This window comes from Pipistrellus hanaki, assembly GCF_964339955.1.
Source record: "Pipistrellus hanaki genome assembly, chromosome: 4".
In the NCBI taxonomy this organism is placed as follows: Eukaryota; Metazoa; Chordata; class Mammalia; order Chiroptera; family Vespertilionidae; genus Pipistrellus; species Pipistrellus hanaki.
In genome coordinates this window covers 10,055,386-10,077,707 of record NC_140506.1, presented here as the reverse complement: position 1 = coordinate 10,077,707, position 22,322 = coordinate 10,055,386, and the positions used below count along the sequence as shown (strand labels likewise).

Genomic DNA, 22,322 nt, shown 5'->3' with positions numbered 1-22,322 from the left:
CCGTTTATTGATTGAATGATTATTCAGTCCTTATAAAGATTTTGAACACTGAGGAAAAGTTAACCAAAATCACAAAGGAGACTGGGTGCTTCTGATGTGTGGATCCACTGGCACCTGTTTGAGTGCAGAAGCGCTGGGAGGTCCGATGTTGATGGGGCACCTGCGGTGAGAGGACAAGCAAGTGTCCAGGGCCCAGCCAGAAAGAGAAAAACGAAACGTTGGCAGCCGCTGTCTACAGAAACCTCACGGTGTGTGAGGGAGACCCCTGTGCAAACCAGTCATTGCAGAGCTGCCTCCTTCCTCTGTGACTGTACAGGGCCCAGCGATGGCACCCTGGAGGAGGCAGAGTTTCCAGGCAAATTTATGAGAAAGCTGGCATGTTGCAGGAAAGGCAGCAGCAGCAAAGGCATAGAGGCCTGGAGCCACAGCATGTGACTGTGGGTCTTAAAGACAGTGTGGAGTGGCTGGGACTCAGGCTGTGAGGTGGGAGGGGTTGAGACAGCCGTTGATCTGATTGTCTGAGTTATCTGGAGAGCTGGAACTACAGAAATGCAATTAAAAGCACTGATCAGCCCAAGGTTTCTCTAGATGGGCACCATGGCAGCCATTCATGACAGCCTTCTCCAGTACTATTTTGTTATAATTTGATGGAATTGTATCTTTTTTATATAATTATGTAGTAAATATTTTAAATTTATAGTTAGGCTTCTAGCTGCTGGTGTTGTTCCTGCCTGCCTGGGTAAACTCCTGTTTGAACAAACCTCACGTCTACTCCCCTGACTGTAATGTTCTATCTGATAGTGGGTAGAGCATTTCACGCTGTAATAAAGACAAAGAAACTCTATTACTGAGGGACGGTCTAAAGAAGAAAACTACTTTTTTTTTTATCACACTATAAGAGAAAGCTTAGATGTCTGCCGTCACCCTTATATTACTTATTGCTTTATTTTATAGACTAATATTTGTAAGAAAATAAAGCAATTTAGAAATACTTGAGTCATATTTTAGAAGAGCAGGCACTTTTACTCAGCCACCTTATGGAATTTTTTGCCCAAATGAATAGAAATTGAGGCAGAGAGCAGTCAATACTCTTGCTTAAATTTTGCCATGTGTCCAGAAGAGAAAAATGAATTTTAATGTCGTCCACAGAACAGAATTCTAAGTATTTCAACTTTCTGTAGGCCTGAAAGATGGCTTTGAATAAGAAACACCCTTACCTTGTTGAAGAAGAGAAGCAACTTTCTAGAACATGAGCTTTGTGGCTGCATTTGTTGGTTTAGATCATCTTAATGTATGAATTACCAAGTGAGATCTATCATGTGTCCATGTTTTCATATATAGAGGTGCCTTTATATGGTGATGATATTGGGAAAGAAAATTTATACAGTTAAAAACTAAGGAATGGCCCTGGCCAGTGTGACTTATGTGGTTGAGCCTTGTCCCGTGCACCAAATAGTCTCTGGTTTGATTCCCGGTCAGGGCACATGCAAGGTTGCAGGCTACATCCCAGGTGGGAGGATGCAGGGGACAGCTAATTAATGTTTCTTTCACATTTATGTGTCTCTCTCTTCCACTCCCTTCCTCTCTGTTTAATATCAATAAAAACCTACTTTAAAAAAAACAAACAAAGAAACCCTAAGGAATGGATATAACATCATGCATTTGTGACCAAACTATGAATTTGGAAGAAGTTTACCCATTTCATTATTTAATCACCATTGTATATTTTAGGAATTTATAGCAGAACTAGAGGCCTGATGCACAACATTCATGCAAGAGTAGGTCTTCCTTCTCCTGGCTGCTGGCAACCAGCTTCTCTCTGGCACCCGGGACCCGGGCTTCCCTCACAGCCCCAGCTTCGTCCCGAAGGTTATCCAGAAGGGCATCTGATCTAATTAGCATAGTATGCTTTTATTATTATAGATGATTTTCTAATCATATGTAAGTAGATGAAAATTCATAATGTAGTTCAGTCTTTAAACATTGATTTAGGCATTTTTTTTTAATAGGAAACTTCTAGATAAACTGTGTTATGTCATTGCCATATGTTAAGTACATTAAAATCTAGAAATGTTTAACTTATGTTTGATTCCAACATTTTGAATATTTTAATTCTACTGCAGACCTCATTTTTGGGAAAGCAGCCATTGAGGGTGGGAGGTGTAAGTGCAGGAAACGCAGGGTTTATTCTTGTATTATTTATTTATTATTGTATTGTTTGCCATACAAACAACTGTAAGCCTACTTTTGCCCCTGTGTTATGCTGGCAGCCAGGAGCAGGGCCAGATTCAGAAAGCAGGTGAGTGACAGGGATTCTACTGTTCATCTTTGTGACAAAGACATTGATGGCATCATGATGCCTGACTATTCTCTTTGGTACTTGCTCTAATAAACTTAATCTTCTATTTTCCAGACTATCACATAGATAGTAGCAGAGTTTTGGCCCAAACTTAGGTTAAAAGTGCACAATTCAAGCAGATGCAAGAAATGTGTTTAGCCTGTGGAGAGAAAAAAATTCTAATGCAGCAATAGCATTGTTAGTAATAAGTGAATTAAATTATAACCCCTTAGATATTAATAAGCCATAAAATTAAATTCTGAGAGAGAAGGTTGTAAATCTTAGAAATAAATCTATCCATAGCAGTCATAAAAATTACCTTGTTATGATGCTTTCACTTCATTTAGACAGAGTATTCACTCTTGTGATAGTTTATTTGAGAAGGATCATTATATATTTATATGACTGAGTTGAGATGCTGATTCTTTGAAGAAAGGGCAAAGCCTTTATCCTTAGGTTGGAAACACATCTCTTTTATTGGGGGCTTCTGGGTAAAGTTTTACCCAGCTTTTAGAGACAAGTCAATAGAAAAATGACAGCAGACTTAACCTTGACTATTAATGTGGCCACAAGTTCTAAGCAGACTACCTTCATACTTCACTCTTTTCTTTTCATTAGTGTTATTGCAGGAACCTTGTGCATACATTTGAAACAAAGATAAAACTGGGGCACAGGCATTTTTAACTGTATTAATATAAAAAACAAAGGTGAATAGTCAACTAATTTGACAACATATATTTTAACCAGCAGGTCTTTTATTTTCTGTGATCAAGACTTCAAACTTTTTCTAAGGTGGCTAAGGTTGCACCAGGGCTTTTGTTTTGCTTTCTCTAACAATGACATTCTACTATTAAGGCATAGATTATTTTACTAGAATAGATTAGTCAGGTAACTAAATTGGTAGGCGCGTCCCACCTTCAGTGCTGTGATCGAGGCAGACAATGCACCTTGGTGTGAAAGTGGTCCTTCAGACAGAGAATCCCAGGGGAGTGACTCATGTGATTGGCCACAGTGCCAGTTACTATGCTCTCTTATTGAAGGTGAAGTCCCTCGGACATCCTAACTCCCTTAACGCATAGTTGATATGGGACTGCCAGCACTTCCATCTTTCCCTTGAGCTTCATGTGCTTATTTTCATCATAAATATTTAAGATCCTTTGATTTAATGGTTCTTATTAAATAGGGTTCTTCAACAATGATTATTGAAAAATGGATAAGTGACTGGATGGATGGATAGGTCACATGATGCTTCCATTTTCATAACTGTTGTTAATTGAAAATGTCATTTGGGCAATATTACTTTGACTGTAATTTTAAAAGTATAAATGTTTAAATTAAAAATTTAGGTCAATAGCCATAAGTTCTGGCAGGAAACATTTATGAGGTAATAGGAATATAATTATACAATTTGATTTTATAAAACGGGGGTCGTTTATAGATCTTTTTAAAGAGGAACATAATTTCCCACAGTAAATTGGCCCAAAGAAGAGCAAAAAGTGCAATTCCATGTGAAAGATGTTGATAAAACACACATGTTTTTCATTTCCAAGATCCATTAAATGGGATCCCAGCTTAGAGAGCCAAGAAAACACCCAGGAGTTCCAACTATTTCCCTACTGGTGAAATGAAATGACAGAAGGACTTTGACCTTAGCAATGAATTTTCCAAATATATCTTACACGATATCGGAATTTTAGATTAAATAAATGTTCTTGCTGCTATCTTTTAGGGCATGAAATCTTAACTAATTATTTAAGCAGTATGAACTGATAAAAAGTCAGTTTCATATAAACTCAGATGAGAGCAAATTTAGAAGATAATTTTCCATCAAATGATCACATTATAGAGGGAAAGAAATTATATACATGGAAACTTGGATACTTATGTTACCAGTTGGATAAATCTATTCTGTGTGTAACCCTGCTAGAGTAATTAGGACTTCTTATGATCATCTGATTTTTTTTGGACAGAGGTTGCTATTGACCAATTTTGGAGAAGTCCTAATATTTTTGTGTTCTGTACCCCGTCTTTGTTTCCAGACCTCTGTGCACACCAACAACGCCCTGAATACCAAACTCTCTGATAATCACTATAAATGCATTACCTGGTTTAACAATCCCAAATCATCATGATGTATGTCTTTCTATGACCACTTATCAATGAGAAATCCGAGGCACTAGATAATGGGCATGAAGGGAGTAGACCCCCATGACAGACTTGGTGGGATATCTTGGTTATCACATAAGGTCACAAACGTGGACATGATCAGAGAGTTTCACAGTAGAAACTTAGGAATAAGCTCAAAGGTGGAATCACTGGAGAAGAAAGGCTAATGAAGTGCCAGCCCCCTAGGCCTCATCCACTCCCTGGAAAGCCATCACCAGCAGCCTTGAAGAAGGCTTATTTTAGAGGACTTCCTCATTAGAACATGGACGTCTCAATGGGCTAAGGACATAGAGCATGTGACATGGGCTAAGGATTTTATCAACATAAGACTCCATCTTAATTTTTTCACATCCTGGTTAGGTTTGGCAGAAGACGGGGATCTTCCACACAACCTCGGTACCACAGGGGCACACCCTCATTTTCACTTTTGAGTCAGTGAAGTTGATTGTAAATCAGTCACCCAACAGTAAAATTGCTTTCACTTTGGGGGAGCTTGTTTGATTCCAGGCAGCATCCTCCTCAACAGTATTTACTAATATGCAATCTGCTCAGTTACTCAATTCCGGTTTTTCAAGAAGGTCTGAGAGAAGGGCTCAAGATCCGTTCATATCTCGCTTGCTTTGAAGAAACCCACTTATATTTGTCGAACCCAAGGCCCCTCAGTCCTTCCTGACAACAGATGCTTTTCCCTAAAGCACATCATGAGCTGCCCAGAGACACACTTTAGGAAAAGCTCTTTTATGGGATGAATAGAACACCACTTAGAGTCTGTTTATGCCCTTAAAGCAGAAGGTATATACCCAATATACTTCACACACACATAGTGGACAGAAATATAAAGCTTTAATAGAATTGGTGAAATTGAACCTCAAATCGATGGTCAACATATATATTTTGTCACAGTTCTGTATAGCTGAATTAAAAAAAAAATTCTGCATGGGACCAGGCATCTTGAATAAAGTATGAATTTTAACAACTAACCTCAACTTGATACATAACCTGTGGGACTCATCAACAACTTTCTGTGTATTATTAATAGCAAGTAATGGTAATTTTAAAAATTAACTGAAATTTTCTCATGGGAAATAATTGGAGGAATATCATATCAGGAAGATAATGAGTTTCTATGAAAGAAAATTCTTGCCAATGGGAGATCAGACTAAGAGGCAAAGGAGTCAGGACATAAGAAAAATTTAACTTCATTTGAATCTTCTAATAAATTGAATCCTTGGAGTATTGGATGAAAAGCAGGGTCGCAGAATACATTCATACATACATATATATATGTATAAATACACACAAATATACATTTACATCAGTATGTATTAATATTCTAGTGTCATGTAACAAAATTAGCATACGTTTAGTGGCTTAAAACAACACTCTTATTTATTTATGATCATCTCACAGTTCCAAGGGTCACACGTCTGGGCCCATGTAATTGATTGCTCTGTTCTATCTCATAGACTGAAATCAAAGTGTCCAGAGATGCAAACTTCTCTGAAGTTCTGGGTTCTCTTGTTAGCTCCCTGATTGTGTGTGTGTGTGTGTGTGTGTGTGTGTGTGTGTGTGTGTGTATATAATTGTTTTTTTTACAGATAGGAAATGATAGGGGTAGAGAGCTGGAACCATTGATGAGAGAGAAACATCGATCAGCTGCCTCCTGCACACCCCCTACCAGGGATGTGCCCACAACCAATGTACATGCCCTTGACCAGAATCAAACCTGGAACTTTTCAGTCCGCAGGCCAATGCTCTACCCACAGAGCCAAACCAGTTTTGGCAGCTCTCTGATTGTTTAAAGAATTTAGTTCTTTGCAAATTTAGGACTGAGGTCCCTGTTTTCTTTAGGCTGGGGGTCATTGGAGCTCCTAGAAGTTGCCCTCAGGTGCCAGGCACGTGGCCCTCTCACAGTGTGGCAGCCAACTTCTCCCAAAGCCAGCAGGAGAATCGAGAGAATGGACATGTCCATCAACCCTAAGTTTCCTTGTTCCCTGTTGTAACCCTCCCTCATGCACTGAGTGCTTCTCAGTCCCATGGAGCCGCTTCTCTGCTTTCTGACCTTTCATTTTCCATAATTTTATATATCCTTCCTTTTTGTTGGATTCTTTCTCTCAGAATAATTATTTTCAGATTCTTCTGTGCTGTGCACATATCAACAGTTCATTTCTTTTATTGTCGAGTCTCTTCTATTATTTGGATATAAGATGACATATTTAGCTGTTTACCTCCTGATATACATATGGGTTGTTTCCAGTTTGGGGCTGTTACAAATAAAGCTTTCATGAGCATTCATATACAAGTATTTGTATGGACATGTACTTTCTTTTCTCTTGGGTAAATATTTACGAGGGAAATGGCTCAATCATATGATAAGTGTGTTTGTAAGTTTTTAAGAAATTATCAATAGATTTCAAAGTGACTGTGTGATTTTTACATCCCTACCAGCGGGGCAGGAGGGAGAGTTCCCGTTGCTCGGAAGCCCACCAGCACCTGGCTGGCAAGTTTCTGGTTTCTTTGGTTTGGTTTGGTTTTAGCCATTACAATACCTAACTTGTGGTGGTTTACTTATGATTTTAGTTTACTGTTTTAAAAATTATCTCAGCATGTCATAATTTGATGTTTTAAGTGAATGCCTCAGATGAAACCTCAAAAAGCAATTGAAAGGAGCAAGTCCTGCATCTCATGTTAAAATGTGTGCTATGAGAGGGTAATAAACAAAAGAACTGACTTCGTTATCAGAGGTTTCAGTCTAATGAGCCCGAATTGACCTTCTTTATCCTTGAGTGATGCCTATGCTGGCATACGTAGCCCCTGCCATCATAAAGTGATATTGAACTTATTAATAAAGACCTGTATTTTTAAAGCAAGGGTCCATAAACAGCATATGCTCTAAGTCCATTTCAGCAAGGAGCCTGGCCACTGGCCCAGCCAGGTGGGCACAGAGTCAGGAAGGGGAGGACAGCGGTATTTTCAATCTGGAGATGACAGTGCTGCCGCCCCACCAGCCTGGGGGGTCCCAGATGACGTTTAAAGCATTCCTATCATGTGCTTCCATTTCAGGTGAAGTAGAGCGAGCTCACACATGTCCTGTCTCGTTTCTCACACCATTGAGTTTAGGGCCAGAATTGGGGCTATTTTTTTCATTCGGGAGGCAGCATCCAAAAGATGCTGTGATCAAAGACGCTGTAAAAGGAGGAAAATGCAGTCATCTGTCTTCTGGTGTGTGTTGTTGTGGACGGGAGCAGCACCTCGACAGGGTATTACATCAGAGACGCCGCAGTGATCACTTCTGTTAAAAGCCTATGATGTCACCAACAGGAGAACTCTGGAGTATTGTCCCCAGATAGATTCTGAGTGAAAAATCTAGTCCTAATCATTAGAATAATGACAAAATCATGACTTTAGTAGATGTTCAGGTAAAGCTGATGGTGTGGACACACATGGCTGCTTTCTGTCATATTGGAAATTCACTAATAAAATAGTAAAAATATTAAAGGGATAATTTTTCTAACCAGAAACCTGCAAAGACAATTCTTACTATGTCTGACGACATGACAGGGGTGAAGTAATGACATGCTCATAGACCCTAAACAACTACCCCTCAAAACAGATGAGCCCTTAACTGGGATTGGAAGGGAACTGCACACGAGACAGAAATTGATGGTGGTTTTCAGCACTCAGGTGCGGATAGTGCTCTCCTGGTGCTAAGGGCAAACTGCGTTTTGACCTAACAAAGTGTAGCTTGGTCATATGATTATGATGATGATGGAAGATGCAACTGCATCGGTGTTGAAGATGCAGGGAGGGAGGTGGGAAGTTAAGGGCTAAATCCTCATTTTCCATAGTTTACAGTGAATGGACAGTGCCTGGTGAAAAATTTATTATTCGTTCTATGGACTATATATCAAAATGCTTAACTAAAAATTGATGGGGGAAGGATGGAACAGTTCTCTGTTTTATAATGCAGCTTAGAGAGCAGTTTATCTCTTATATGTATGTTTAATATGGACAAATGTCATTTTAGAATTGTGGCCATAATTGAGTGTGTTTTGTGTTGTGGATTTTCCCTCTAATGAAACATCCTTTGTTGTAAAAGGGAGGAATCTCCATGTTGTGCTCTTAGATTTGGCCCTATTTCTGGGGATATAGAGTTTAAACATTTTGCCAAATAATTATTTTAATGCTTTGGATTAATCTTCATAATTGTAGCCTTAAATTCCAACCCCCCAGCACTCACTGTGCCAAACCTTCAGATCTCTCTGTTCAGCTCCCAGGACCTTCCAACCTGTGTGCTAGGGAGAGACCTGGTAGTGAGGGAAGGGAGGAGAAACTGACAAGTGCCCCTGAGATATTAACCAGGGAAATCTGGTGAAAAATTCTTAGCCACTAAAGGTCGGATACCTACTAGTCTGTCACTTTGAATCTGTTATTCCGGAGCTTAAAATACCCATTAATTGCAAACAACAAACTGTGGTTCAAAAAACAGGTAATGGTTCCATCATGTTAACTTTAATCTTATAGATAAGACACCTAAATGTAACATCTGAATAATTAGCCTTTTGGTCACTTACTAAGGGAAAGCAAGATGAATTATGGGAATCACGATTTTTATTCACGTACAATTATATCCATTGTCTCATGTCCATTTTTGACGCAGGAGAAGTTGCGCAGATCCTTTTGGAGTTGCCTTGCAAACAGAACATCCTCCTAAATGCCTAATGTAACCAAAATGGGCTTTAACTTTGTAGAGTAGCTGATGGGCATATTAAGAAACCAAGTGTTAGAGAGTCCTGTGTTTAGCTGGAGAGATGCCTGGCTCTATTTATGGTGTGTGCTGAGCACACCCCATGCCTTTTCTCTCCCAGGAGTACCAGCCTTGTAATACCAACCCCTGCCCTGAGCTGAAGAAGACCACGCCCTGGACACCCTGGACGCCTGTCAACATCTCTGACAACGGTGGCCACTATGAGCAGCGATTTCGGTACACGTGCAAAGCCCGCCTCCCCGATCCAAACTTGCTGGAAGTGGGAAGACAGAGGATTGAAATGCGGTACTGCTCCAGCGACGGGACCAGCGGCTGCTCCACGGATGGTGAGTGGGGGCTCCTCTGGTCTAGCTCACTTCCATGGACAGGCATGTGACCTTTTCTCTACTTTCAGAGAAGATCGAGGGGGTATTTTTTCTTTCAATGACTTATGGCTTAGCAATCTTTCTAACAACACATTCCTCTAAAGCAGAACTGGCTGTATAGCAAATTGATAGTAAACAGCCTTACTTTAAAAATGTAGTTACATATTGAGATGGTCCCGTGAATTCAGCCTTCAAAATAACACTATATTTATAGCAAGGACACAGTAGTTTGTGGGAGATTTATTTAGTATCAGAAAATATTACGGAATGGTCAGTGACCTTTCCACAATTCTTTTGGCACTAAAATTTGCAACAAGCCTTTATTTTATCTATCTCAAAATTGGACAAAGGAAACAGAAATCTCTCTCTCTCTCTCTCTCTCTCTCTCTCTCTCTCTCTCTCTCTCTCTATATATATATATATATATATATATATATATATATATATATATATATATATATATATTTTTTTTTTTTTTTTTTTTTTTAAGTGTGCCTGGCCAGCATGGCTCAGTGGTTGAGCGTAGACCTATGAATTAGGAGGCCATTGTTCGATTCCCTGTCAGGGCACATGCCTGCCTTGTGGGCTCTATTTCCAGTAGGGGATGTGTAGGAGGCAACTGATCAATTATTCTCTCTCATCATTGATATTTCTCTCTCTCTCTCTCCTTCTCCCTTCCTCTCTGAAATCAATAAAAATATATTAATAAAAGAATGCAGCACATGAGAACCCTTTAATAGTCTTTGAAATAAATTTTTCCCTTGTGCTTGTATAAATCCCATCAATGACATTAGTTGAATGGGGTAAGCTCTGGGGTGGACCAGAAAATCCACACTATGCTTGGGCATTTCTGTATCATTCTCCATCTCTTCTACCAATCTCATCTAATGTCACACAATCTGGCCAATTCTGAAAAGAAAACCCGTGCCCATAGATGGGTCCTCACAGCATGGTTTGGTGAGAACAGCAATAGTAATGATATCTTACACCCAACCATCTCCCCATATTTCCCAGCACATCTGTGTTTATAATTCTTAGTCTCCTAACATGAGTGTGATAGAGAAAGCACAGTCACCATCAAGGTCATTTTTACACAAAGAGCTTCAGACTCAGGGTGGCTGGTCTTAAGGAACCACAGAGCTGGTGAGTCACCACCTTGGACTGACGCAAGTGGAATAAATTCTTGGAGGTGCAAGAAATCTCCCGCACTGCCCAAGGGAAGCTATTTAAAATATATATATATATATATATATTTTATTGACTTTTTACAGAGAGGAAGGGAGAAGGATAGAGAGTTAGAAACATCGATGAGAGAGAAACACCGATCAGCTGCCTCTTGCACACCTCGTACTGGGGATGTCCCCACAACCAAGGTACATGCCCTTGACCGGAATTGAACCTGGGACCTTCAGTCTGCAGGCAGATGCTCTATCCACTGAGCCAAACCAATTAGGGCCCAAGGGAAGCTCTTAAACAAGTGGCTGTGAGTGAGGGCCACCAAGGCTCACGTCACAGAACTCCATGCCTCTTAGCGCTGCCAGCCTGGGTGCTGGGAAGGCCATCAGCAGCCGCTTCTGTCATACTGCTTTGCTGACATTAACTATTATATCTAAGCTAATGACATAACTCTGTCCTCACCTCAAACCATGCTGCTTAATGTTGTTCAGCAACCAACAAGCTTGCTTCTTGTTTCTTTGGAAAAAGAGAAGACTGCTTTAGTAAAGAGTTTTGTGTGAATAAGTCTACAATTTAAATAAATAAACACCATCCACTTATTCCCTTATTTCAGAGCTGGTTGTGAACTATTGGGTCGGCAACTAAGTAATTGCGGATTTTTTTTTAGAAAATCAAAGACAATTTTTTCATGGAACTAAATAACTTTATTCTGTAATGTATTGCCCATTTTGATCAATGACCTTTTGCCATCTTTCAGGCAGCATCATAATCCCACGTTCAAAAAACTTCTGGTTTTTATTAGCAAAAAACTGAATCAGGTACGATTTGACATCATCATCATTATTGAAATTTTTACCATTCAAGGAGTTTTGTAAAGATCGAAACAAAAAGTAATCAGATGGTGCAAGGTCAGGACTATATGGTGGATGTGGCAAAACATCCCAACCAAGCTCCATTAATTTTTGCCGAGTGACCAAAGATGTGTGTGGCCTTGCATTGTCATGATGGAATACAACACCTTTTCGATTTGTCAATTCGGGCCGCTTTTCTTCAACTGCATTGTTTAATTTCATTAGTTGTTCAATGTAGACATCAGAATTGATCGTTCGGTTGGGTGGTAAGAGTTCAAAGTAGACAATTTCTTTGTAATCCCACCAAACTGATAACAAAACCTTCTTTTGATGAATATCAGCTTTTGATGTTGTTTGAGTTGGTTCACCTGGCCTGCTCCACGATCTTTTCCGCTTGATATTGTTGTAAACAACCCATTTTTCATCGCCAGTTATCAGTCGTTTTAAAAATGGGTCATTTTCATTACGTTTCTTTAGCAAATCGCAGCTGCTAATGCGTTGCGTTAACTGTGATTCTTTCAGTTCGTGAGGAACCCATGTATCGAGTTTTTGAACATAGCCAAGTTGTTTTAAGTGATTTTCAATGCATGTATGTGATACATGAAGCTTCTCTGCAATCTCACGTGTTGTACTGTGACAGTCTGAATTGATTATTGCTTTGATTAGGGCGTCATCAATTTCAACTGGACGACCAGAGCGTTTTTCATCTTTGAGTGAAAAATCACCAGAACGAAATTTGGCAAACCAATTTTGACACTGCCGTTCTTTTAAGGCTTCGTCACCATAAACAGCACATAACTTTTTATGAGCTTGCGATGCGTTTTCCCTTTGCGGAAATAAAAAAGCAAAATATGACGAAAATGTTCCTTTTGATTTTCCACTTTTCAACTAACGCCAAATGAAAACTACAAAACAGATCGAAAAACTTTTTTTACTGATTAACAGCTGAATAGCCAACTATCAAATAACAAAATGTGTTTTACATTTGTACTACGTCTGCAAACTAAAAATTCAACTGAAGCCATATATGTGTGAAACCCGCAATTACTTAGCTGCCGACCCAATATCTTAATTTTTAGGATACCAAAGTAAAAAAAAAAGAAAGAAAGAAAGAAAGAAAGAAAGAAAGAAAGAAAGAAAGAAAGAAAGAAAGAAAGAAAGAAAGAAAGAAAGAAAGAAAGAAAGAAAGAAAAGGAGTAACTGTTTTTCTATATATTAACTTTATTCTCTTTTCTATATATAGATTTTGTTTTTCTTCTATTCTCAGATACATACAAAACCAAAGCTAATGTTTGTTTTAAATGCTAGTACTATAAACTAAGGATAAATTTACTACACTATTATGAAGCACAGTCTATATTCCCTCCCAAAATGTCCCCTGGGCATGGCTTAAAAATACTTCATCTTTCTTGTGTCTTAATGGCTTCAGGTTCTAAAGAGCATCCACACGTTTTTGGTATTGATATCTTGGAAATACAAAATGGACTTGCTTGCCTCTGACCACACAAGATGAGGCTTAATTGTGAATAGTTGTCCTTTATTGATTAGCCACAAAGTACTGGTTCGTCACAGCAAGACATTTCTAATCCATTTTCTCCAAAGAGCATCCTGCCTTGGTTTCTGATTCAGTTTTTAAATAAACAACAAGATTATGTCACAATGGATAGAACTGTTGGTACCTTTGCCTTCCACACTTAGCCAGAACTTTGTGCATACTTAGAGAGTTTTTGGTCAATCTTTGTCATTCTGCCTACATTTGAGAAAATTACTGAATGTTTTCTAGTATTGTACGTGGGTGGCATGCTCCGTTAAATGCACAGGAGTTCTGACTGTGGCTAATTAAATGAGTTACTAAGTGCAAAGTGCTGGGAGCAGACCTGACCCACAGGTTTCAGAGTCTGTTTTTAACAAGACAACTCCCGACCCTCACCCCCACTATTGATTGCTGCTGCTTCCGTGTATACATTTGTTCTTGGGGAAGGATGTTTTGCTAGTAAGTGGGCTCTGAACTTCATGGGAGCGTTTGCTGCAGGACAAGGTCATGCAGGGATGTGCTGGGTTCCGGGCAGTGAGCTCAGCCCCATTGCAGGGACCTGGAACAGACACGTGTCTCCACTGCCTGAAATTCAGATGCATGATCTACACACCTTTCACCAGTCTTACTTCACTTGGTGAAGGTTAACATGGGAAGGACCAGATTTAAAAAATGCCTGAATCAGTTCTGTTCTTACAGACCATATTCTTTTATTAATTTTTTAAAATATATTTTATTTTATTTTATTTTATTTTATTTTATTTTATTTTATTTTATTTTACAGAGAGGAAGGGAGAGGGATAGATAGTTAGAAACATTGATGAGAGAGAAACATTGATCAGCTGCCTCCTGCACACCTCCTACTGGGGATGTGCCCACAATCCAGGTACATGCCCTTGACTGGAATTAAACCTGAGACCTTTTCAGTCCACAGGCCAATGCTCTATCCACTGAGCCAAACCAGTTAGGGCCAGACCATATTCTTGATAGTGAGTCCAAGGGTAGTGTGTTGAGGAACTCCCAAGGGAAGTGAGAAACTTGTTTTCTTTGTAAAAAGTTTCTCAGAAAAACAAGTGAACTGCAAATGCAAGGTCTAGAGCCTGTGTGAGGAATCCCCCCCATTCACAAAGTGATTTCTTATTTGCACCTGTGACCTAATAACAACTGCAGAGAAAGACCCGTGAGTGATGGGAGGTTAGCTCTCCACTGCTTCTTCTTTTGATTTGGGGTTTTGAAGTGCAAGAAGTGCTCCGCTAAATTTGAGGGTGTGGTTACAAAGAAACACAGCAGGCCACAGACACACAAGGAAAGTTAGACTCTGGTCACTTCAAGGACTGACACCTTCGCCTTTCCCTGGGCAGGTCTGTCTGGGGATTTCATGCGTGCCGGGAGATACTCTGCCCACACCGTCAACGGGGCCTGGTCAGCCTGGACATCGTGGTCCCAGTGCAGCCGAGACTGCAGCAGGGGCATTCGGAACCGGAAGCGTGTTTGCAACAACCCTGAACCCAAGTATGGGGGCATGCCCTGCCTGGGCCCGTCCCTGGAATACCAGGAGTGCAACATTCTGCCCTGCCCAGGTGAGTGGACTGAGGATTCTGAAAAAAATCAAGGGCCTTGGAAAACCTTCTGATGGAGGGGAGGCTCCACGGGCTTCCCTGGCTTTATGTTTACACACGAGAGAGAAAGAGAAATGCATATTTTGGAGATATTAAGGGTTCAGTTCCAAACCACTGCAATGAAGCAAATAATGCAATAAATCAATTCACAGGCATTTTTTGTTTTCCCAGTGCATATAAAATTTATGTTTACATTATGCTATAGTCTATTAAGTGAGCAATGGCAGTAGGTCTAAAAAAAACATTGCACGTATATTAATTTAAAAAGACTTCGTTGCTTAAGAATGCTAACCATCATCTGATCCTTCAGCATGTTGTAATCTTGCTGGTGGAGGGTCTAGCCTTCAACTAATCCCAATAAAGCAAAGTACAATAAAATGAGGTATGCCTGCCTATACAGACATACACATACAACTATATAAACCACAGATTATACCTTCCAACAGCATTGGCATAAGAACAGATAGAACCTAGGCTGCATTATATTCATGTATTTCTTCAGTTTACAAGAAACGGAAACCTCTTCATGAGCACCTGTGAGCATGGTCAGCCCTAGGCACTGTGCCTGGTGGAGAAGCCAGCCCTGCTGCCATGGTCAGGAGAGAGGCTCCTGTCCTTGAAAGTGGGGCCTGGCCCCCACCCAGGCTCTGATGGGCCCGGCCCTGAACTGGCTACTGCTCACCACAGATTCCTGTTCTAGGGAATAGTTATCAAGGGTGACCCACCAAGATGCCTTGGTCAGCACAGGAGTCTGCTTTTTCCTAAGTTGGGTCTCTAAACACTCACTCTTCCCTCTTGGAAGCTGTGTGTCTGGGTCTTCCTCCTGAGACCTGGCTTTTCACTTCTTGGAATATTCCAAAAGAAGCGCCGAGTGCATAAAATGAGCTAAAAGAGTCCTGGGAGCCTCTGTCTTCTTGGACAGGGCCTTGTCTGCACACACAGCCCCACAGGCTCCCTGCCGTATCTGCCCTCTCCTGCCACAGCTCTGGGCGGGGCCCTCTCACGTGCATCTCTTCTGCTGACCTTCGCACTAGCCTGATACCTCAGGCCATCCGAGTGCTGGTCTGCAGTGTGTGCTGCCTCTGACTCGGTCAGAGTGAAAGCTCCAGGATGGCAGGGGCTGTGATGAGAGTGTCACTCACTCACTGCAGTGTCCTCACTCCCGGCACGGGCCTGACACATTAGCAATGCTGACCAGTCACTGTTGAAGGATGGGAAAGCAAGCAGTTGGTTTTTTATCTTTCTTCCTTCAGTCAGTTGATCAGCAAACATTTTTGGATAGCCTACTATGCACTAGTCACAGGGTAAGAAAGATGCAGTGAGATTGTGCAGGTCAGAAGGAACCTACAGTTCAGCGAGGAAGGCATCCTGAAATAATGCCAGCCCCATATGGTTACCAGCTATTGGGCTGCATATATTGGATATAGATGCAGTGGTTACATTAGCTAAGGATCCTCTGAGCTAGAATCATGGCCACTGCCCTAAGCAAGCTGCTCCTGAGCTGAGTCTGGAACGAGTTGGGCAAACAGACAAGCTGAGATGGGAAAGGGGAAAGGGATCATTCCAAACACCAGATGCAGTGTTTTTAAAGATACAGAAGCTTGAAAGTATAGCATCTCTTTCAGTAGGTATAAGCAACTTGCTGAGTTCTTTGAATAAGAAACTGGGTTGAAGCCATGCATTTGGTGGATGGGTAGATGGATTGATGGATCATGGTAAAATGATGAGTGGATGGCTGGCTGGCTGGATAGATCAATAGATGGATGGGTGATAGATGAATGGATGGATGATGGATAGGTGAATGGATAATGGATGCATGGATGGATGGATAATTGAATTAGTAGTTGGATGTTTAGATGACAGATGAGTGAGAGGATGAATGGTCAGATGAGAGATGGATGGATGGATGGATGGATGGATGGATGGGTGATGGATGAGTGGATGATGGATGGGTGATGGATGGGTGATGGATGATGGATGGGTGAATGGTTAATGGATGGATGGGTGGATAATTGAATTAATAGTTGGATGTTTAGATGACAGATGGATGAGTGGATGGATGGACAGATGGGAGATGGATGGATGGATGGATGGATAGTGGACTATGGATGATGAATGGATGAATGATGAATGGATGGATGTATAAATATGTACATTAAACTAAAAATACACAGTTCCCAGCTTTGTAGTTGAGGTTCTCAGTAATGTCCCTGCTCGTGCAGCAGCTCTTCTCCTCCTGGGCTGTCTTTGCCTAATTTCTCCAGCCTCAGGAGACTTCAGACCATCCAGCCTTCACAGCCAAGTGATGCAGAGGGGCTGGGAAAGGTCACAGAGCCAGGATTTTCTCACAGCCCCAGCACTGAGAGTGGAGGATTCCTCCCCAGGGCTGGGAGGGAGACTATGGGCGGCATCATTAGATTAGGGTCGGTGCTGTAACTGAGCAGGCAGGGTGATGTGGGAATGTCAGGCTCACTCAATGTCCTCTTGCCTCCCAGGCTCCAGACATGAGTCCTCATTGATGTCAGCAGAGCGGGCAGACTCTCCAGATTCCAGTATGCTGCCTTGTCCTTGAGAGCAGGCTCAGTGCCCATGTCAGAGATATCCATGAGCATGGTCTGGTGGCTGTGTTTATTTTAGTTTGATGGTCAAGACGGTATCATGTATATATAACCTTCATATCTTGAAATAGCTGTGTCTTCATTTTCTTTCTGAAAGCCAAGATTCCCTAGAGGGTTGTGGAAATATTCAGAGTTGCCCTCTTCAATTCCCACTTGGGTGTGGGTGGATTCGAGGGGCTGAGTTGGACAAATGTCAATTTGCTCTCCCACCTCCTAAAAAATTCCTGAACACATGAAACAAGGCTGTAACTCATCAAGGAGGGGTCAGAGCCTTCAGGGCTCTGAGTGCAGAGCTGCTCAGCCATGAGGAGTCCAGTTACAAAGCTATTTTTACCACTCTCCTTAGGAATTTACTCTCCCTTAGCCCCATTTGGTCCATTATGTTATTCATAGCACCAATTTACATTTGCACCAACTGGGCACAAGGGTTCCGATTTGTCCACATCCTTTCCAACACTATTGTCTACTATTAGCTGTTGTTTTTTGACAATAGCCATTCTGACAGATGTACGGTAATAATCTCCTTATGGTTTTGATTTGTATTTTCTCATCTATTAAGAATGTTGGACATCTTTTCATATACCTAGTGGCCATTGATCTGCAGATTCACTATGCAGTAGCAAAGTCCAAGATCTCCAGACCACATGGTTGTTCTAAGTCCAGTTCCAGCGCCCATCTAGATGAGGCATTGGAACTGAGCCCAAACAGCCTTGTGCACATTCAGACATCTGCGCTCTGTGACACCTGCTCTTCTGAGGCACTCTGACTTACGTGTGCCTTAGTGTGGGGTGTGTACACATACCCACTTGAGACCAAGCTTCAGCTCAGTTTGCAGTGAGAATAGACATGGCAGTGGGTGTTTGAATAGTTTAAAGTTCTAGGCAAATCTCTGCCTGCCTTTTTTGTCCTGGTATTATAACCAATGTCAGATATTCATTCTCACTTTCTGACATGCTTATTGCCTATTAGGGAAAATGTTGAATTCTTCAAGTCTGTATAAAAATCACAAAATTCCCAGTTGCATGTCAAAGATTTTTTTTCTCTTTTTCTTTTTTTTTTTTACTTTTTTGCAAATTAAAATATCACCATAAACATGATGTTTCTGCTTATATGTCCCCAAAATGCTTTATTTTTATCTCTGCCTATATCTAAAGAGACATATTATGTTGTAAAAAGATGTATTAATTCACCATGGGTGTATTCACATATAAACTAGGTCATTCTACCTAATATAGCCTTATATCTTTAACGATTTTGGCATTCCCTTCCTTTGTTGTTTCTGCTTTATTTTATGAAGGATGTGGAGGAAATAAAACACGATACTATCTCTATATTGTAAAAGCAAATCTGTCATCAGCTTTTTTATGCAGTTTGCTGTGGTTATGATTGCTTTTGCTAATTGGAGTCTAATGACATCTTGACAAAGTCCTGCAGCTTTGCTCTGGGACTCAATAAAACAGGGCCGGTCTGGCTGACAAGAGGGCAGATCAGCAGGGAGTTAGACAAATGGCAGATCATATCTGACAATGTCAGACAGAAGCCAGCGTGAGGTCTCAGTTTAACAAGCAGGAGTGAGTACCGAAAGCCAGGTGGGTCAGCTGACCCAGTGCTCCGGAGGCCCCTCCACAGGTATCAGGAGCCCAGCCTGGAGAAAACAGGAGAATGGCTCGGGGTCACCAGCAGGCATGGTGGTGGTTCATCAGGAACCAGTTCTGCCTAATGTCCGAGTTATAAACCTCATCTTCATATCCAACCTGAAGTCTGGCTGCAGGTAGCAGGCCCTCTCTTTAGTCTTTCACATAAACACACCGTCCAGTCTGCATGGTTCAGATTTCATTTGGTTGTTTGGTGCCTGCATCTAAGAACCCACAGTTCTTCCTCACAGGACCTGTTACCCTTTCTTTATGTCTCTGTCCTGGAGCATATTGTAATCCCATTAGTAAGGAAGGCTGTGACTGGAACTGCCTGTCCTTGGCTATAAGTCTCCTCTGGCCAACTCAACTGAATGGTTAGCAAAGGTGAGAGCAAGCAAAGGCTTCACATACATCACAGCTGAATGTGGTTCAAGGTCATTCCCAGGGATGGGGATTTTCTGTTGCATACACTGTACTCCTCTGTCATCCTCATGCTTATATGTTATGTTTAGAGATATTTCCTGAAGGGACAAATAAGAGGATCCAAAAATGTGAAGGGAGGAATATGCAAAACAGATTCTCTCAAACAGGAAGATCCCTAACCACCCTACTGAGCATGGTCAAGTGGCTTCTTGGATATGGTTCTGCCTGCACTCTATCTGCAGCCTCATCCGTTTGGTCAGCTTTGCGTTTTAGAAGCAGCTTGACTTTGTGTCTTTTCCCAGTGGATGGCGTGTGGTCTTGCTGGTCCTCCTGGTCCAAATGCTCAGCGACCTGTGGTGGTGGACACTACATGAGGACCCGCTCCTGCACAAACCCAGCGCCAGCCTACGGCGGGGACATCTGCCTGGGGCTGCACACGGAGGAGGCGCTCTGCAACACGCAGCCCTGCCCCGGTGAGTGGTGGGACGTTGGGACACACGTAGCCCTCTCCTTGACTTAGAAATGATGAATTGCTGATGCCACATCATCGGTACTGAAAGAGGAGAACACTACCACCCATCTGCCACCTGGAACTGACTTCATAACACATGTTCTGCAATAAAATGGTTCTCAACCTGGCATAGTTTCAGAACGAGTAGCTGAAACCGGTTATGACAAAGCCTTTGCAAAATATTTCATTAATCTCAGCTAATTAAATCTGAGATTGTGTGGTTGAGAATCAAGGTGGGGAGCATGGAGGTACCGAGCTCTGAGGCTGGCTGACACTGGTGCCCCCTGAATGTGCCATCCAGTCTCCCCATCTGGAATTAGCTTTGCCTTCTGACTTGGAATGACTTGGAATGAAGATGACACCTAACTTTGACACTGAAACAGTTTTACTTATTTTTCTTTAATAACTTGTTTTTTGCATTTCTTTCTAGAATATTCCATGTGTATTGAAAAGTGCCTAAAACCCAAATTCTTATAGTCATTCTGAAAACTGACACATTTCTAAGGGAAAATTGTACCCTTTATATGGATCTCTCTTCCCATTGGGTCAAGGCACCAGCTTGATTTCTAAACTTTCTGAACTACAAAGATAATGCTTGCATTTAAAAAGAGAGGGAAAGCAAACTACATAGAAAAATGCTTTTATGTTGATTAATATTTCATAAATAATATTAAGAGTTCATTTTGTAACCTCCTTATTTCAAATATGAGTGTTTTTCTGCCACCCGTCTGCAGTCCTGGGCAAATGTAACACATCCTGGCAACTCTTACCCTTCAGGGTGAAGGGTCCTATTATCACTCAACTCTTGGCCTTCACCCAAGACTTGTGTATCGATCTTATGAGCAAACATGGGACAAGATGAATTCTGCCTCAAATATAGCCTGGCTTTGGGATATTGATTCTGCAGAATTGTTTTTTATAAGAGAAGAGAACGCTTACATTGTAGATTTCTCAGGAGCTCAGCAACCGGGCTTTCTCATAGATGCCCCTGTTTCTCTTGCCCAAGCGCTGAGGCCTGTGGGAGTCTCTCAGGAAAGCCTGTGAGGGCTGCACTTAGCATAGGAGCACTGCTAAGTGCATACTGTCTGCCTTGATTATTTCTGTTCCCCTGCCACTGGCGGCCTGTGCACTGTTGGACATCAGTGATTAGCTTATTGAGCGCCTAATTCAATCACTTTAAAGCATTCAAATCATGTGGTTTCAGCAAATGTAATTCTAGCACATTATTTCAGGTCAGTGGTGTACCAGTTCTTTTATTCATGCACGTGTGTATTTTATCTACTGGACTTTTAAGAAGATAGGAGTACATTTTAATTATATACAGGCCCATTAAAGCTGATAGGAGGGCATAAAGTCACATATGTAACATGAAGTGCTTCCAAGGTGATTGATCTTAATGTCTCTTGCTGCCTCTTCTCCCCACTTCTGATTACTGCAGAGAGCTGGTCGGAGTGGTCAGACTGGTCGGAGTGTGATGTGTCTGGAGTCCAGGTCCGCGCTCGCCAGTGCATCTTTCTGTTCCCCGTGGGCAGCCAGTGTTCTGGAAACAGCACAGAGAGCCGGCCATGTATATTTGATTCCAATTTCATCCCAGGTAAGGGCAGAGTGAGAGCAAGTTCACTGCCCGCATTCAAAGTGGAAATGAGTTCTCCTTTAGAGTTGTAACTGTCCTTTGAGGTCTTTTTTGGTGAAACCAATGATTCTGCCAACTCTTGTATTTTCAGGGTGATTAAAACGTAGGTTTATAGATAGCTGCAAGTTTAGACTTAAATTTAGCCTATGCATTTTAAGATTTTTCAACCATAGACATTTTTAGGCACAGTGTTATTTCTACAATTTATTGACTATAACACATGTGGAAGATTTTGCCCTAAAAATGCAAGTGGTACATTTGGTTATTTTAATTATTAGGTAAAATGTTTTGTCAAGGCTTGTGTGCATGTGTTTGCACAGAGAAGAAGGACCATTTTCTTTATGAAAACTTAGTGTATTTGGGAGAAGAGGGGACTGGCCCTCTTACCACTGCCTTTCCTATGTCAAATCTATGCCATTGCCTTTTCCGTGTCAAATTGAGTTCTTAGTGGTAGGTGATCACTTGTCACCTGTGCACTATACTGTAGGTTTGGTGTATATACTGACATATCATTTCATACATGTGTGGGTTAGGACTGAGACATGGACCAAGCAGAGACCAGCTTTAACAAGGCAATAGTAGGTAATAGCTTATCTTCCTCCATTTATGGAATAGATAATGTTTTAGAGAAAAGTATAAGCTTTAGCCTTGTAGGGCACTTCAGTCATAATGTTGCAATGTTTATT

The 22,322-nt window shown here is 41.3% G+C and overlaps 1 protein-coding gene across 4 annotated transcripts in view; it reads left to right on the top strand.

The window, feature by feature from the left end:
* SEMA5A (semaphorin 5A) overlaps window positions 1-22,322 on the top strand; it is a 371,086-nt gene that overhangs the window by 335,449 nt on the left and 13,315 nt on the right. For all 4 annotated transcript variants that reach the window (XR_014794856.1, XM_084881922.1, XM_084881921.1 and 1 more), the window contains 4 exons: window positions 9,373-9,598; window positions 14,560-14,778; window positions 19,795-19,965; window positions 21,442-21,597. Coding sequence is in view for 3 of the 4 variants with exons in the window: in XM_084881922.1 (XP_084738048.1) it covers window positions 9,373-9,598; window positions 14,560-14,778; window positions 19,795-19,965; window positions 21,442-21,597 (772 nt within the window). In the remaining variant the exon portion in view is untranslated. The remainder of the gene's footprint in view (window positions 1-9,372; window positions 9,599-14,559; window positions 14,779-19,794; window positions 19,966-21,441; window positions 21,598-22,322) is intronic.